Genomic DNA, 17,633 nt, shown 5'->3' with positions numbered 1-17,633 from the left:
GCGAGAACACCGGAACTGAGGGCGAAGACCCTGAAATGTCGCGAGATTCTGTCGAACAAGCACGTGACCCCGCGCAGGGCAATTTTCCCACGATTTCGGGTTTTTTCGTTTTTCCTTTTTTTCAGTTTTTATTCTACAAATACAAAAAGGGGGCGAGGCTGCGGCCTCGGACACGCCTACAAAACCGGGGCAGCCAATGGGAAGCGGCCCCGCCCCCGTCAATCAACCTGAAGACACCTGGGGGGAGATCCCGGCAGGGACCAATCAGAGGAGGCCCCACCCCTTCCACGACTCGGCCAATCACGGTGTCCGATGAGGGAGAAAGCCCCGCTCCTTCAGCCGCGGCTAATGAAGGGTGGGATCGACTGTGGGCGGGGCCTGAATGCAGCTCCTCCCTCGGGGGCGTGGCTTTGCATGACCACGCCCATCACCGCAGCTGAATGTCCCTAAATGGAGATGGGCGTGGCCCCGTGGTAACCGTTGTGGGCGTGGCCAGAGTTGGCTGCCCCCAATACAGGTGATAGGCAGGGCTGTAACCACGGGGGGGGGGGTGGTCTGTTTCAAACCACGCCCATTTTGTGTGTGGCTCAGGGTGGGGCGTGGTCTGGTCTAAGGACGCACCCACAATGGGCGTGTCTAGGCTGGCACCCCAAAGAGGAAGGTGGGTGGAGTCACATCGGGAGGGGTGTGGTCACACCTGGCCCTGCCCCTCGGGTGATCTGGGTGGGCGTGGCCATGCAGGGAGGGGGTGTGGGTTGTGTTGGCCACACCCGGGGGCGGGGCCAGGTGTGACCACGCCCCCTCAGAGCAGCAGCTTCCCGTTCCGGTGGATCTTGAGGATCCGGCCCAGGCGCTGCTTGGCCGTGGCCAAACCCTTCCGGGGGCGTTTGCCTGGGAAGGGACCCAAAATCAGCCAAAATCCACCAAAAAATCACCCCAAACATCACCTCAAACCACCCCGAACCTTTCCAGGAGCATTTGCCAGGGAAAGAACCCCAAAATCACCCCAAAAATCACCTCAAATCACCCCTCACCATTCCGGGATTGTCACCCTCTGGACTCCCCCAAATTCCCTCCCAGACTCCCACAAAACCACACAACCCCCCCTGGAAACTCCCCCACAAAATCCTCCATCCAGACCCCTCCAAAACGCCCCAAATCCTCCCCAAATTCTGTCCAGACCCCCAAAACCCCCTAACCCCCCCCCAACCCTTCCCCGAGCCCCGCTCACCGTGCTGGGGGGGGGCGGTGCCGGGGGGGCCCCTGCGCTGGCTCAGGAAGACCCCCGGGGCCATGGGGGTGGGGGCCCTGCCTGGCTGAGCCCCCCCAGGCGTGGGGAGGGGCCCCCCCGGCCGGGCCGTGTACTCGTGGTCAGCCAGGCTGGGGGGGTACAGGGGGTCTGGGGGGGGCTCCGGGGGGGGCTCGGCCTCCCCCTCCCCCCCCACGACCTCTGCCTGCCCCTCCCCCCCCACCTCGGGGTCCCCCTCCCCCCCCTCGGGCTCAGGGTCGGGCTCTTCATCCTCCTCCTCCTCCTCTTCTTCCTCCTCCTCCTCCTCCTCCTCCTCCTCAGGGGAGGGGGGCGAGGGGGGGGGGCGGCGTTTGGCGGGGGGGCCCTTCCTGCGCTGCAGCTTCCGGTGCTCCTGGGGGGGCACGGGGGGTCAGGGGGGTCCGGGGGGGGTCTATGGGGTGTTGGGGGGCTCTGAGGGTCTAGAGGGGGCCTCAGTGGCCCTGGGGATCTCCAGTGGGGGATTGGGGCGTCTCGGAGGGTCTGTAAGAGCGTCAGGGGGGTGGTTGAGGGGCTGTAGGGAGCTCAAGGGGTGGTTGGGGGTCTATGGGGGGTTCTGTGGGGTGGTTGAGGGGCTGTAGGGAGCTCAAGGGTGCAAGGGGTGGTTGGGGGTCTATGGGGGGTTCTGTGGGGTGGTTGAGGGGCTGTAGGGAGTTCAAGGGGTGGTTGGGGGTCTATGAGGGGGTCTGTGGGGTGTTTGAGGGGCTCAGGGAGTACAGGAAGGGTTTTGGAGGGTCCTGGTTTTTTGACCCCCTCACCAGTTTGGCCCCAGTTTGGCCCCTGTGCCCCCCCAGTGCCCCCAGTCCCCCCCACCTGCTGGGCCAGCTTGGCGGCCGCCGCGGCCAGTCCGGTCTCCACCGAGGCCACGCGGGTCCCCTCCCGCACCGGGCGGCTCTGCCGGGGCAGCGACGGCGTCACCCGGGCTGGGGGGCAAAGGGGGACCCCAAAATCAGACAGGGGGCAAAGGGGGGGGACATGGGGACAGGTCAGGGGGGACAGGAGTCGTGGGAGAGGGCCCCCCCCCTCAAATTCCACTCACCCACACCAGGGATCCCCTAAACTCCCAGACAGTCCCCTAAAACCCCCAAGAACCCCAAATCCCACCCTCAGAGCCCCCTGGAATCCCCCCATGTCCCATGGGGACCCCCCTCAAACCAAGCCCCAGTCTCCTTACAATGCCCCCAAACACTCAGCCCTCCCCCCCCAGCCCTTAGGGAGCCCCCCCAAAACCTTCAGTCCCCCCCTCAAATCCCCCCCAGACCCCTGGGGACCCCCCTCAAACCCACATCCTGCCTCCCCATACACCCCCTCACTTCCCCTGCAGACCCCCAAACCTCCAAACTTCCCCTCAACCCCCCTCCCTGCACTCAGGGACCCCCCAGCCCCACCCCAAACCCTCCATTTACCCCCCCCAGCCCCCCTATCCCATTTTTTGGGGTCTCCCCCCCACCTTTGGGGCTCCAGGGAGCATCATCCGTCACCTTCTTCCTCTTGGGGAGGGACTTGAGGGCCGGGTCGTCCTCGTCCGACTCCAGGGAGGGGTAAACTGGGGAGGGGGCGTCGGGGGGGGCTCAGGGGGGTCTCTCCCAGCCCGGGGGCCCCCCCGGCCCCCCCACACTCACTGTACTCGGCGTCCTTGAAGCAGGCCCCCAGGCTGTCCTGCTCGTCCAGGCTGCCCTCGGCCTCGCTGTCCGTGCTCCGGGGGGCTGGGGGGGCTCTCCTGCCCCCCCCCGACCCCCCGGCACCCCCCCGGTCGGGCCCCGAGCCCCCGGACCACCAGCTGGGGGGGCCCAGGGGGGTCCCCGCGGGCAGGTTGGCCATGCACAGCATCCCCTGGATGGCCTCGCGCGTGCTGGGGGACGCGGGGGCCTCGCTGGGGGGGCAGGGGGGTAAATCCACCTGGGGACCCCCAAAACCAAACCCAGCACCCCTAAAACTAAACCCAGCACCCCCAAAAACAAACCCAGCACCCCTAAAACTAAACCCAGCATCCCCAAAAACTCTCCCAGGCTGCCTAGAGACCCCCAAAACCAAACCCAGCACCCCCCAAAACACAGTCCGGCACCCCCCAAAACTGCCTGGAGACCCCCAAATCCAGCACCCGCAAAATCAAACCCAGCACCCTCAAAAACAAATCCAGCACCCCTAAAACCAAACGCAGCACCCCCAAAACACCCTCAAAACCAGCTGGGGACCCCCAAAACACAGCCCAGCACCCCCCAAAACCACCTGGGGATCCCCAAAACCAAAGCCAGGACCCCCCACAACCACCTGGCAACCCCCAAAACACAACCCAGGACCCCCCAAACCCCCCCAGAGCCCCTGAGAACCCCCTCCATAGCCCTCACAGTCTCTGGGGACCCCCAAAACTAAATCCAGGACCCTCAAGAGCCCCCAAAAACCATTTGGGGACCCCCAAAACCCAAACCCAGACCCCCCATAAGCTTCTCCACAGCCCCTAAAGAACCCCCAGAATCCCCCCAAACCCCCCCCCAGCCCCCAGGGACCCCCCAAAGGCCCCCCAGCCCCCCCACCTGAGCTGGGGGTACTCGGAGCCCCCCACTTGCCGACTGGCCTTGAGCAGGTCGAGGATCCCGGCGCTGCCCCCGGCAGCTCCTTCCTCATCCTCATCTGTGGTGTAATCCTCCTGGGGAGTGGGAAATGAGCCCCAAAACACCCCAAAATAACCCCAAAATATTCCCCTCATTCTTGTCCATGGTGTAATCCTCCTGTCTGGGGGGGGGGGATCAGCCCCCAAACCCCCCAAAACATCCCCAAATCCCCTCCGGGACCCCCCTCAACCCTTACACAGCCCCCCAGAACCTGCACTGGGACCCCCCTGTCCCCCTCTGAGAGCCCCCCCAGCGCCCCCAAACCCCTCTGGGACCCCCCTGTCCCCTCTGAGAGCCCCCCCAGTGCCCCCAAACCCCTCTGGGACCCCCCTGCTGGACCCACCTCGATGTCAAAGTCCACCTCCCCCGGCTCCCGCACCCGGTTGGGGTCCGAGCAGGGCTTGGCCCGGGGCAGCTTCCGGGGCAGCCCTGGGGGGCAACAGGGGGTCAGGGGGGGTCAGGGGGGGTCAGGGACCCCCAGCACCCCCAGAGGGGCATTTGGGGCGGGGGCGTCGGGGGGGGGGTTAAGGGGGGATTGGGGGATGTTTTGAGGTGCTCGGGGGGAATTTGGGGGTCCCCAATTTTTTAGGGGAGGGGTTTGGAGATTTTTTTGGGGGTACTCAAGGGGCAGCCGGGGGGGGGTTAGGTGGGGTTTTGGGGGGGATTTTTGGGGAGTTTTGGGGGGGTTTCTGGGGGTAGCCATGGGGGGGGTTAGGTGGGATTTTGGGGGGTTTAGGTGGGGTTGGGGAGCGTTTGGGGGGGTTTTGGGGGTACCCACGGGGCAGCCGACGGGGGCCCCTCCGAGGGGGGGTCTCATCAATCTGCAGCTCCTCCTCCGAGTCCAGGTCCAGGGGGGAGCTGGGAGGGGAGCAGGGGGGGGACGGGGGGGGGCGGGACCCCCAGAGCCCCCTGGGGCGGCTCCGGCGGGCGGGGGGGGGGAGGGGTCAGTGGGGGGGTCAGTAACTCCCCCCCCAGTTACCCCCTGGGCCCCAAAACCCACCTCCCCAGTGCCCCCCAAACCCACCCCAGCCCTCCCAAACCCCTCTGAGAACCCCCCCAGTTCCCCCTTGGAACCCCACACTGCTCCCAAACCCCACCCAGTGCCTCCAATTCACCCCGGGAACCCCCTGAACCCCAAAACCCTTCTGAGACCCCCCCTGGACCCCAAAACCCACCTGGGACCCCCCTCATCATCCAACCCCCCTCAGAACCCAAACCCACTTTCAACCCCCCAGAAGCCCACGGGATCCCTCCTGTGCCCCCCCAGCCCCCTCCAGTGCCCCCAATTGCCCCTGGAACCCCAAAAGTCCCCCCTCGGCACCCACAACCACCCCCAGACCCCCCAAGCCCCCCTGAGCCCCTCCCCAGTGCCCCCCTCCTCACCGAGCCCCCCCGTTGTGCAGGGGGGTCTGGGGGTCCCCCTCCGAGTCGGGGTCCGTCTCCTCCGCGCTGGAGCTGGGGGGGTCAGCCTGGGGGAGCCCCCCGAGGGTCAGGGGGGTCCCCAACCCCGGCCCCCCCCAAACACCCCCCAGCCCCCTCCTCACCTCCTCGTCCTCCTCGGGGGGGTCCTGGGGGGGGTTGGGGGCCCCCTCCTCGTCAGGGGGGCGGGAGCTGGGGGGGGGCTTGCGGGGACCCCCCTTTTTGGGGGCTGGGACCCCCCAGGGGGGGCCGAAGGGGGTCCCCGACATCCCCGTGCTCTGCTGGAACAGCTCCTGGGGGGGAGGGGAGGTCAGGCAGGGCTCCCAGTGCCCCCCCAGTAACTCCCAGTAAGTCCCAGTGACTCCCAGTAACCCCACTAAAGCTCCTAGAGCCCCCCACAATGACTCCCAGTAACAACCAGTAACTGCCCAAAGTTCCCAGAGCACCCCGAGTGACCCCCAGTACCCCCCAAAAGATCCCAGACCCTCCCCCCAGTATCTCCCAGTGCGTCCCAGTAACCACCCAAAGCTCCCAGAAACCCCCCCAGTAACTCCCAGTGACTCCCAGCCCCTTCCCAGTTCCCCCCAGTCCCTCCCCAGTGCCCCCCAGTGCTCCCAGTCACCTCGGCCAGCCGGATCTCCCTGCCCAGCTCCTTCACCAGCTGTCCCGGCCGGACGGTTTCGGGGATCTCATGTTCATGCTCCCCCAGCACCTGATTTGGGGGGGGTCAGGGGAGCAAATGTGGGGGCAACTCCCCCAGAACAACCCCTCTGACCCCCCCCCACCAACTGGGACCCCCAAAAGCAGGAGGAACCCCCCAAAGAACAGGGGGGAACATCCAAACCTTCCCCCCAGGTCCAGCTGCACCCACCCACCCCTGTAACCCCCAGAGCCCTCCAAACCCTCCCTGTAACCCCCCCAGGGCCACGCAAACCCCACAGAGTCCCCCCAAACCCTCCCTGTAACCCCCCCAGGGCCACGCAAACCCCACAGAGTCCCCCCAAACCCTCCCTGTAACCCCCCAGGGCCACGCAAACCCCACAGAGTCCCCCCAAACCCTCCCTGAACCCCACCAGGCACGCAAAACCCCCACAGAGTCCCCCCAACACTCATGTAACCCCCAGGGCCACGCAAACCCCACAGAGTCCCCCCAGACACCCGCCTGTAACCCCCCCAAACCCATCCTGTAATGCCCCCCAGGGCCACCCAAACCCCCAGAGCCCCCCCAAATCCCCTGTAAACCCCCCCCAAAATCGCCCTCTAACCCCTCGATATCCCCCCATAGACCCTCCCCAGCACCCTGCAGCCCCCAAACCCCACTGTAACCCCCCTGAATCCTGCTGTAGCCCCCCCCCCCACTCCCTCCAGCCCCCCCTGGCCCCCCAGACCCACCTCCCTGCGGGTCCAGGCACGGAAGGCCCCACTCAGGGCCTTGGCCCCGTGCACCAGGTAGGCTGCAGGGTGCCGGCGGTTCTCCCGCAGCCCTGCGGGACCCCAACGCTCAGGGACCCCCTGGGACCCCCCCATCCCCCCCCAGCCCTGTGGGACCCCAATGCTCAGGGACCCCCTGGGACCCCCCTGTCCCCCCCCCACAGCCCTGCAGAACCCCAACATTCAGGGACACCCCCCAGGACCCCCCAGACCTGGGGGAGCCCCCCCTGCCCCCCCAAATCACAGGAGCCCCAGGTGGGACCCCCAGGAACATCCCGAAAGGCACCCTCAGACAGGGCTGAGACCCCCAAAATGGGGGATGAGATCAGCAAAGACCCCCCCAAATTGGGGATGGGACCCCCAGAGGTGGTTCAGGCTCCCCCTCAGCCCCTCTCCAATGGGTTTAAACCCCCCCAGCCCTCCCCAGATGGGCTTTAGAGCCCTCAACCCCCCCGGGATGGGTTTAAATCCCCCCCCCGCCACCCATCATGGGGTTTAAAACCCCCCAAACCCCCACAGACCATGATTTAAACCCCACCCCACCCCAAATCTCCCCAGACCCAAATCTGGGGCACCCACCTCGGAAGGTGTCCAGGAGGTGCCTCCCCACGTACCAACAAATGGTCTCGAAATTGGGGAACTTCACGGGGTCGGAGCCGCTGAGGCGCCGCTCCAGCTCGTACGCCCTGGGGGGATTGGGGGGGTTGGGGGGCCACGGAACCCCACAGGACCCCATGGAACCCCACAGGACCCCACAGAACCCCATGGGACCCCACAGGACCCCACGGAACCCCACAGGACCCCACAGAACAAGCCTGGTCTTGAGAGCCCCCAAAACTGCTCTGCACCCCCCCTCAAATCCCCCAAAGACTCAAAATCATCCCTCAAAACCACCCCGAGGATGCCCCGAAACACTCCCAAAAACACCCTAAAGCCCCTCAAGGACCCCCAAAAACACTTAAAGCCCCCCAAAGACACCTAAAAATACCTTAGAGACAGCAAAAAACATGCTAAACCTCCCCAAAGACACCCCCAAAACACTCAAAAGACATCCCAAAACACCCCTCAAACACCCTAAAGCCTCCTGAAACACCCTAAAGCCCCCCAAAAAAACCCCCCAAACCACCCTGAAGCCCCCCAGACACGCCCCCCAAAGCCCCCCAGAGCCCCCCACCTGAGCTGCATCCCGATGTTGAGGCTGTGCAGGAAGTTGCCCCCAAAAGCCAAACAGTCCACAGGGGTCAGCGAGGCCTGGATCCAGCCTGGGGGGCACGAGGGGGGTCAGGGGGGCTCTGGGGGGGAACTGGGAGCTCTGGGGGAGGCTGAGGGTGAGTTGGGGGCTCTGGCCCTGGCACAGGTGAGGTGTGGGCGTGTCTGGGGGTCCCCAAAGCCCCCCCGTACCTCACCCCGGGGTACGAAGAGGGTCTGGCCCTGGCACAGGTGGGGTTGGGAGTCTGCAGGTGTGGGGGGGTCCCTGCAGGGTATGGGGGAGTGTTTTGGTGCCCTCTCTCACCTGGAGGGATGAACAGGGTCTGGCCCTGGTCCAGGTGTGTCTGGAGGTGTGTTTGGGGGTCCCTGCTATGTTTGGGGGTCTCAGACTCACCCGTGGCAATGAGCAGAGTCTGGGTGTGGCGTGGGTGAGGTTTGGGCGTGCCTGGGGGCCTGGGGGTGTGCCCGGGGGGCCTAGGGCTCACTTTTTGGGATGAACAGGGTCTGGCCCTGCTCCAGGTGGGTCTGGAGCTGTGTTTGGGGGGTCCCTGCTGAGTTTGGGGGTCCCTGCCCCCCCCAGACTCACCCGTGGGGATGAAGGGGGTCTGGCCCTGGCGCAGGGGGGTTTGGGGGTGTCTGGGGGTCTCGGACTCACCCGTGGGGATGAAGAGGGTCTGGCCCTGGCGCAGGTGGCAGCGGTAGCACCGATCCACCTGGTCCCCGAAGAAGAGCTCGGGGCGGTTGCGGGAGCTGCTCCAGGCCTCGAACAGGGACAGGTTGGCGGCCGAGGGACGCGCCAGGTAAAAGATCTTCTCGCCCTGGGGGGGCACGGGGGGCACGTCAGGGGCAGCCCCCACCAACCCCCCCATAGCCCTGCCCTGGACCCTCAAATCCCCCCTAAAATCACCCCATACCCTCCTCCAGGCACCCCGAACACCCCTTAAACCCCCTAAAACTCCCTAAACCACCCCCCCAGCCACCAAAACCCACCACAACCCATCACACCCCCTTCCAGACTCCCCAAACACCTGTAAACCCCCAAACCCCCTTTAACCCCCCCCAAACCTTCTGTAACCCCCCACCCCCTCTAAACGCCCCCAAACCTGCTGTAACCCCCTCAGCCCCCCCTAAGCCCCCCCAAACTCCCTGTAACTCCCCCAAACCTGCTCTAACCCCCCAAATCCCCCCCCCGAACCCCATCCAAAGCCCCCTCTCACCCTGAGCACGTGGCACCAGGCTGAGGTGCCTGCACAGCCCCTGCAGCTGCACCCCCAGACCCGGCTCCCCTGTAACCCTCTGTAACCCTCCCAACTCCCCTGTAACCTTCTCTAACCCCCCTAACTGCCCTGAAACCCCCCAAGCTCTCTGTGACCCCCCCCAGCCCCCTCCGGAGCCCCCCCTGACCCTGAGCACGTGGCACCAGGCCGAGGTGCCCCCGCAGGCGATGTGGAAGTCGCAGTAGCCGTCCCTGGCCCCCAGCAGGCAGTACTTCTGCACGCTCGGCCGCTCCCGCGCCGACTCCCCCGGCCACAGGTTCTCCACCCACGAGAGCTTCCGCACGATCCGGGGGGTCTGCACCAGGTTGGACAGCCTGGGGGGCACGGGGGGGTACAGGGTGATTGGGGGTCTGCCCCAGGTTGGACAGCCTGGGGGGCACGGGGGGGTCAGGGGGGGCACAGGGGGCTCAGGGGTCACAGGGGGGATCAGGCAGGCACAGGAGGCTCTGCCCCAGGTTGGACAGCCTGGGGGGCATGGGGAGGTCAGGAGGGGCACAGGGGGGGCTGCCCCAGGTGTGCCCCCCAGCCTGGGGGCACAGGAGGGGGTCAGCAGCGCCCACCTGGTGTCAGAGAACTCGAGGCCGGTGACGTTCAGGACCCTCTCGCGCCGGGGACCCCCCAAATAGGCCACGAAGTCCCCGAGGCGCATCCGGAGCTCGGCCTGGCGGCCCACGTCCAGCACCGAGACCACCTTGTCTGCTCCTGGAGACCCCCAGGAGTGAGAGAGACCCTCTGACCCCCCTGGGAACTCCCCAAACCCCCACTGACCTCCCCCAACCCACATCCAGCACCGAGACCACCTTGTCTGCTCCTGGAGACCCCCAGGAGTGAGAGAGACCCTCTGACCCCCCTGGGAACTCCCCAAACCCCCACTGACCTCCCCCAACCCACGTCCAGCACCGAGACCACCTTGTCTGCTCCTGGAGACCCCCACAGAGCACAGACACTCCCCCAGGACCCCCAAACCCTCGCTGACCGCCCCCAACCCACATCCAGCACCGAGACCACCTTGTCTGCCCCTCAGGACACCCAGAGATTAGAGAGACCCCCTGACACCCCCCCAAACCCCCACTGACCCCTGTGAAGCCCTCTCAGACCCCCTGTGATCCCCCCAGAGCCCCCCGTGCCCCCCCGGGCTCACCCACGTAGTGCAGGACATCGCGGGGGGTGAAGGAGGGGGGGGGCAGGGTCATCCCCAGCCCCTCCTGCCGGGACACCAGGATGGGGACGCTGAAGCTGTTCTCCTCCAGGTACTCCACCGTCAGCTGGGCCCCCCCCGGCCGCAGCAGCACCTCGTCCGCACTGGGGGGGGACACGGGACCCCTGAGACCCCCCCGAACTGACCAAAACCCCCCAGAACCCTCCAACCCAGCACAGCCCCCAGGGAGGCACAGGGCCCTCATCTGGGAAGGGGGCTCAGCTCGGACAGGACCCTCCCATGGGGTGTCCCCCCCTCACCTGGGGTGTCCCCTGCCCCGGGGGTGTCCCCTGCCCCGGGGGTGTCCCCCCCTCACCTGGGGTGTCCCCCCTGCCCCGGGGGTGTCCCCCCCTCACCTGGGGTGTCCCCCCTGCCCCGGGGGTGTCCCCCCTCCTGTGGGGGTGTCCCCCCTGCCCCGGGGGTGTCCCCCCTCCCCTGGGGGTGTCCCCCCTGCCCCGGGGGTGTCCCCCCTCCCCTGGGGGTGTCCCCCCTGCCCCGGGGGTGTCCCCTCACCTGGGGAAGGTGCGTCCCCGCAGCTCCCGGATGAACTGGGCGCTCCCGGTCCGGGCCGGGCGGCTCCCGGGGGGATCCTGATCCGGAGCCTTGGGGGGGCCCCGGCGCCGCTTCACTGCGGGAACAGGGACGGGTGAGGGCCCGGGAACCGCGGGAATGCAGGGACAGGGGGAATACACGGATACACACGGCTGTGGGAACGGGGGAGGGACGGGAATACAGGGATACAGGAGATACAGGGACACAGAGAAACACGGAAATAGAGAAAGACATAGGAACAGTGGATCCAGGGACACAAACAGACACAGGAATACAGGGAACACGGATACAGAAAAACGCAGCAGTACACAGAGACACAGAAGAATACAGGAATACACAGGAATACAGGGGACACAAGGATACAGGGGAACACAGGGGGACACAAGGAAACACAGGGGGATACAGGGGGCCACAGGGATGCAGGCACGGGTGGATCCCTTGGGAGCACCGATGGATACAGCAGGAACACACGGATACAGAGCCGGGAACAGAGGAACGTGGCTGGAGCCAGGGACACACGGACACAGAGAAATCCAGGGACACGGGGATCCAGAGGCACGGAGGGAGATCCACAGGGACCAGAGGGGATCCACAGGGACCCGGGTGGACTCAGGTTTCCATGGATCCACATGGAGCTGGGGACAGGTGGATCCACAGGGACCCGGGAACATCCAGGCCCACAAGGACTTGTCTGGGCTGGAGTTTCTATGGATCCACACGGATCCGGTCACAGCCGGATCCACAGGGATCCGAACAAACTCGGGAACGCACACATCCATAGGGACAGCCCAGGGTTTGTATGGACCCACGTGGATCCAAGAGCAGATGGATCCAGAGGAACCCATATGGACCCTGGAACACGGGGATCCACAGAAACCCAGGAATACGTGGACACAGAAACCCAGGAACACATGGATACACAGGGACCTGCCTGGACCTGGGATTTTGTACATTGGGAAGCTCGTGAATCTGTGGAGACCCACGTGGAGCTGGATCCAGGAATACCTGGATCCACAGACACCCAGGAATCCACATGGATCCAGGAATACCTGGATCCACAGACAGCCAGGAATCCACATGGATCCAGGAATACCTGGATCCACAGACACCCAGGAATCCACATGGATCCAGGAATACCTGGATCCACAGACACCCAGGAATCCACGTGGACCCAGGAACACCTGGATCCACGAGGACTCACAAGGGCCTGGGTTTCTCTGGTCCCAGGTGGCCCCAGGAACACGTGGATCCACAGGGACCCGAATGCCCATGGATTAACATGGACCTGTCTGGACACGGTCGTACAGACCCCCCTGAATCCAGACACACGTGTGGACCCCCAGGGACCCCAGAGTACCCACAGAGTCCTGGGATGGATCCAGAGGGACCCAGGCCCCCATCCCAGTCCCTCCCAGTGCCCCCCAGTGCTCCCAGTTCACTCACTGACAGAGGGCCCCCTGAGCACGGCGCACTGGGGGCAGTGGTACAGGTCAATCTCGGCCGCCGCCTCCTCCTCCACCCCCACGCAGCTGTGGGGACACCCAGTCACTCCCAGTGCCTCCCAGTAACCCCCAGGCACACCCCCAGTGCCTCCCAGTAACCTCTAGGCACCCACCCAGTAACCCCCAGTGCCTCCCAGTAACCTCTAGGCACCCACCCAGTAACCCCCAGTGCCTCCCAGTAACCCCCAGGCACCCACCCAGTAACCCCCAGGCACCCATCCAGTAACCCCCAGGCACCCATCCAGTAACCCTCAGTGGCCCCCAGTTCCCCCCAGACTTCTCCCAATCCTCCCCACTGCCCCCCAAGTACCTCCCAGTGCCCCCCGACTTCTCCCAGTCCCTCCCAACCCCCTCCCAGTGCCCCCAGTGCCCCCCAATCCCCTCCCAGTCCCTCCCAGTGCTCTCAGTCGCACCTGCCATGGAACCAGTCCTGGCAGCCATCGCACTCGATCATGAACCGGGTCACGTCGTAGGGGAGGCGGCACAGGCAGTAAACGGGCACCGAGGCCATGGTGGGACCCCCGGGGACCCCCCGGGCCCCTCCTGAACCCCCCAAGCCCCTACGGACCCCCCCGGGCCCCTCCGGGTCGGGACATCACGGGGACCCCCAAAAACAGCCCCTGAAACCACCCCCCCAAAATCCACTCCACTAAATCAGGCCCCCTAAAAACAGACCCTAAACTAGTCTCGAAAAACGCCCCACAAAAACAGGTCCTAAAAACGATCCCCCACAAAACAGCCCCTCAAAAATATCCCCCGAAAAAACAGCCCCCCTAAAAACAGCACCCCAAAACCAGCCCCTGTGATAAAACAACCCCCTCCTAAAACAACCCCTAAAAGCACTCCCTTAAAAATACCCACCTAAAACCACCCCAAAACCTCCCCTTAACAGCCCCCCTAAAACAGCCCCTCAAAAACAAACAGCCCCCCAAAAACACCTCTCCTAAAACAGCCCCTCAGCTGGAGCCCCTAGTGGGATCTCCTAAAGCCCCCCCAACGTGGCCCGCGGGGGCAGTTGAGGACCCTGGGGGGACTTGAGGGGCACAACAAGCCCCCCCGAAATATCTAAAAGGATCCCCAAAAGGGCCAATGGAGATTTGGGATTCCCTAAAGGGTTTATAGGGCCCGGAGCCCCCCCCCCAAAAGGGGTCACTGGAGGCTTGGGGGGGTCTCGGGACCCCCAAAAGCGCTGCAGGGCCCTGGGGTCCCTCACGGGGTCCGTGGGGCTCGGGCCGCCCCTCCCCACGTGCCGCGGGGTTACCGGGACCCCCGAAAAGCTTCTACGGCCCCCTGAAAGGTCCGACGGAGCCCAAAAAGCCTGTGGGACCCCCTAAAGGCTTTCGAGACCCCCTCAAAGGCCCGCGAAACCCCCCAAAATCCCACAAGACCCCCTCAAAGGCCACAGGACCTCCCAAAGCCTTTCGGCCCCCTCCAAAGGCCCACGAGACCCCGCAAACGCTTCCAGGACCCCCCAACGCCTCACACACACCCCCCTAAAGCCTGTGGGATCCCTCAGCGGCCCGTGGGACCCCCCGAATCCCCCCAGACCCCCTCGCGGCCTGCGGGACTCCGCGAGGCCCGCGCCCCCCCTCCGCCAGCTCCCGTCTAGGCCTCAGCGCGGCGCGGCCCGAGCCTCCCGCGGCCGCTCCTCCGGCTCCGCCCGGTGTCCGCCGCCCCTGGGGGCCCGGGCCCAGCTCCGGCTCCGCCGCCGCGGCCTCTGCGCGCTTGGGGCGCCCGGGAAAAGTTTTATTCAAACGCGGAAACGGGGAGGGCGAGGGCGGGGCCCCGGCGCCATCTTGGGGAGGCCGCGCCGCCATCTTGGGGAGGGCGCGGCCGCCATTTTGGGAGCGTCACCGCCACCATATTGAGCGTGGCAAGCGCGTCCGCCATCTTGGGTGTGGCGCCGAGCCGCCATCTTGGGTGTCGCGCCGAGCCGTCATCTTGGGTGTCGCGCCGAGCCGCCATCTTGGGTGTGGCGCGTGGGTTTCATTTTTCGATTTTTAAGGGTTTTTTTTTTTCACACTTTATAACAATTTATAACAACTTCCTCCTCCCCAGTCAAACGCCCTCCCCACCCCCTCGAAGCGGAACACCCGTGATTTCACTGGCTGGCGAAGGGGGGAGAGGGATGAGAGGAAAACACAAGAAATGACCCAAAATTCGGCTGTGGGGGGAGAGAAGGGGTGGGGGAGGGGCGGTGGCACCAGCACGACCGGGGGGGGGACACACACCAGTGAAACCAGTAGGGCCAGTTCCCCTCTCCTGTGGCCACGTTAAGGGGGATTCCAGGCCTGTGATGGGGTTTGGGGTGAAAAATGGGAGTCTGGGACCTCTGGGGGGTCTTTGGGGGCAAACGGACGGATCTGGGGACAAATGAGGGGGTGAGGGAAGGGTTGGGGGTCAACTGTTGGTGTTTTGGGGCGAAATGAGACCGTTTGGGGGCTAAAAATTGGGGTCAACTCATGGTGGGGACAAAAACAGGGACAGACCCAAAAAAGGGGGTTTGGGGTGAAATGAGATTTTGGGGCTGAAAAGTGGGGTCACATCGGGGGGGTGGAAGGGAAGGCCCTGAAAGGGGAGGTTTGAGGTGAAATAATGTAATTTTGGGGGTAAAAAGTGGCATCATGTCATGGGAGAGACGTAAAAAAAGGGAAATAGGCCTAAAAAAGGGGGTTTGGGGTGAAATGAGGAGATTTTGGGGGTGAAAAGTGGGGTCACATCAGGGGAGGGTGGAAAAGGTCACAAAAAAAGGGAGTTTGTGGCTGAAACGAGGTGACTTGGGGGCTAAAAATTGGGGTCACCTCATGCAGAGGGGGGAAGGCCCAAAAAAGGGGGGTTTTGAGGTGAAATGAGGGGATTTTGGGCATCAGAAAGTGGGGTCACCTGGGGGGGAGGGTGAAAAGGGGGAGTGACCTAAAAAATGGGGTAAAATATAGTGATTTGGGGCCAAAAAAGGGGATTCAACCTGGAGGGAGCAAAAAAGGAGGATTTTGGGGGCAAAATAAGGCTATTTTGGGCCAAAGGTAAGGTCACACCATGGGAGGGAGTTGGGCCCCAAAAAAGGGGAGTTCTGGGGTGTAATGAGGTGATTTTGGGGCTGGAAATTTGGGGGCACCCTCCAGGGGGTCAGACCAAGGGGCTTAGGGGGTGAAACAAAGTGACTCGGGGGCCAAACATCGGGGTGAGCCCATGGGGGGGGACACATGACCCAAAATCAGGGGGTTTGGGGTGGAATGGGGGGGCTTGGGGGGGGGAACAGTGGTTTTTGGGGCCCCCCCTCACTCAGCCCCCGGAGGGAGGTTGGGTTTGGGGGGGGGCAGCTCCCCCCATTTTTGGGGAGTCCCGCGGGTGCCGCGAAGGGTCGAGACCCACGACGAGGTTCCCTGGAGGGGGGAAAGGGGGATTCAGGGATTGGGAACCCCCAAAATGGGGCACAAGACACCCCACCCCAGCCCCCTAAAACTGGTATTGGGGACCCTCCCAGTCCCTCAAAAAGAGGGTGTTTAAATATTGGGATCCCCCTAATCCCCCAAAAAGGGGCTGCAGGGCCCCCCCAGCCCCCCTAAAGAGGAGTTTAGGTCCTGGGGCCCCCCCAGCCCCCCAAATCCCCCACCTGTGCCCGGGCCGTGTCCTGCACCCACTCGTCCACCAGCCTGTGCAGGTCATCCGTGAAAAGCCCCTTTTTTGGGGGGGCTGGGGGGGGCTTCGGGGGGGCCGGGGGGGTCGAGGGGCCTGTGGGGGGAACCCAGAAATCCCTGGGTTATGGAGGGTGTCCCAGATCCCACCTGGACCCCCCAGATTCCCTCCCCAGAGCCCCCGAAACCCCTCGGACCCCAAAATCCCTTTGCAGAGCATCCTAAAGGCCCCCTGCACCCCAAAACCCCTCCCCGAGCCTCAGCCCACCCCTGCACCCCAAAACCTCCCTCTGTACCCCAAAAGCCACCCCAGTACCCCAAAACACACTTCCAGAACGTGGGGCAACCCAAATCCCCTCTCCCTGCACCCCAAAACCCACCTTCCAGCCCAAACCCCCCACACTCATGACCCCTCCCTGCCCCCCAAAATCCCTCATGCCCCCCAAGCCCCCCTTACAGTCCCCAACCCCCCCATTCCCTTAAACCCCCTTTTATTCCCCAGCCCCTGTCGCCCAAATCCCCCCACACCCCAAACCCCCCTCCCCACCCCCAACCCCCCCACAGACGACCCCCAACCCTCCTTTGCATCCCCCTCCCCTCAGCCCTCCCCCCTTGTCCGTGACCCCAACCCCCCCCGTGTCCCCCCCAAACCTGTCGGGGCCCCCCCCCGGCCCCTCCCCCGGGCCTGGGCCCCCCGGAGCCTCCTCGGGGACCCCCCCGGGCCGTGCTGGGGGTGGGGGTGCGGGGGGGTCCGTTCCGGGGGGGGCCGTTCCGGGGGGGGCCGTTCCGGGGGGTCCCCGCGGAGCCTCCGCAGCAGCTCCCGCAGCTCCCGGTCCTGCCGCGCCCGCAGCTCCAGCACCTCCCGCGTGTGCCTGGGGGGCACGGGGGGTCAGGGAGGGGCACGGGGGGTCAGGGAGGGGCACGGGGGGTCAGGGAGGGGCACAAGGGGTCAGGGGGGACACGGGGGGTCAGAGGGGGTCGGGGGGCAAGGGGAGGCAAGGGGGGGCACGTGGGGGGGTCAGCGGGGCAGGGGGGGGGTCAGGGGGGCACGGGGCGTCAGGGGGGGGCACAAGGGGTCAGGGGGGACACGGGGGGTCAGAGGGGGTCGGGGGGCAAGGGGAGGCAAGGGGGGGTAAGGGAGGGGTTGAGGGGGGTTAGAGGGGGGCTGAGGGGTACGGGGGGTACGGGGAGGTCGGTGGGGTGGGGGGACGAGGGGGGTCATGGGGGAGCTGGGGGGCTGGGGGGTTCGGAGGGGCTGGGGATCTGGGAGGGTGGGGGGTGTCAGGGTTTGAGGGGTCAGGGGGAGTCGGGAGAGCCCCCAGAAGCCCCCCCCCAAACACACTCTCCCCCACGCACCCCTAACTCCCCCCATTCAGACCCTCCGTGTCCCCCCCCTTGTGCTCCCCACACCCCTTCACATGTGCCCCCCATTTATAGCCCCCCATCGACCCACCCAGACCCCCCTGCCCTCCCCATTGACCCCCCCGAGCCCCCCCAGCCCCCCAATCCCCCC

At 65.4% G+C, this 17,633-nt stretch overlaps 1 protein-coding gene and 1 long non-coding RNA gene across 2 annotated transcripts; both read right to left on the bottom strand.

The window, feature by feature from the left end:
• Window positions 1–100: 100 nt before the first annotated feature.
• Window positions 101–13,241, bottom strand: LOC113994100 (histone lysine demethylase PHF8-like). Its single transcript, XM_039385197.1, has 21 exons — window positions 12,899–13,241; window positions 12,427–12,512; window positions 10,945–11,059; window positions 10,375–10,535; window positions 9,794–9,935; window positions 9,361–9,547; window positions 8,612–8,774; window positions 7,922–8,009; window positions 7,327–7,433; window positions 6,709–6,800; window positions 5,939–6,028; window positions 5,442–5,609; window positions 5,281–5,366; window positions 4,676–4,755; window positions 4,241–4,326; window positions 3,820–3,932; window positions 2,908–3,158; window positions 2,736–2,831; window positions 2,099–2,208; window positions 1,232–1,640; window positions 101–891 (listed from the first exon to the last, which is right to left on the bottom strand). Exons 1-21 carry the CDS (start codon window positions 12,994–12,996, stop codon window positions 803–805), a joined length of 2,817 nt encoding a protein of 938 aa, XP_039241131.1. The 5' UTR covers window positions 12,997–13,241; the 3' UTR covers window positions 101–802.
• A 1,233-nt stretch (window positions 13,242–14,474) lies between these two features.
• Window positions 14,475–16,801, bottom strand: LOC113994102. The gene is made up of 3 exons (XR_003542922.2): window positions 16,772–16,801; window positions 16,099–16,217; window positions 14,475–15,868 (listed from the first exon to the last, which is right to left on the bottom strand). It is a non-coding gene; the product is annotated as an uncharacterized LOC113994102 (long non-coding RNA).
• Window positions 16,802–17,633: the final 832 nt, after the last annotated feature.

The sequence above is a fragment of the Pipra filicauda genome, unplaced genomic scaffold, assembly GCF_003945595.2.
Source record: "Pipra filicauda isolate LSUMZ 115617 unplaced genomic scaffold, ASM394559v2 scaffold1016_size76049_pilon, whole genome shotgun sequence".
In the NCBI taxonomy this organism is placed as follows: Eukaryota; Metazoa; Chordata; class Aves; order Passeriformes; family Pipridae; genus Pipra; species Pipra filicauda.
Note: the sequence above shows the minus strand (reverse complement) of the source record. Positions and strands in the feature narration are given on the sequence as shown.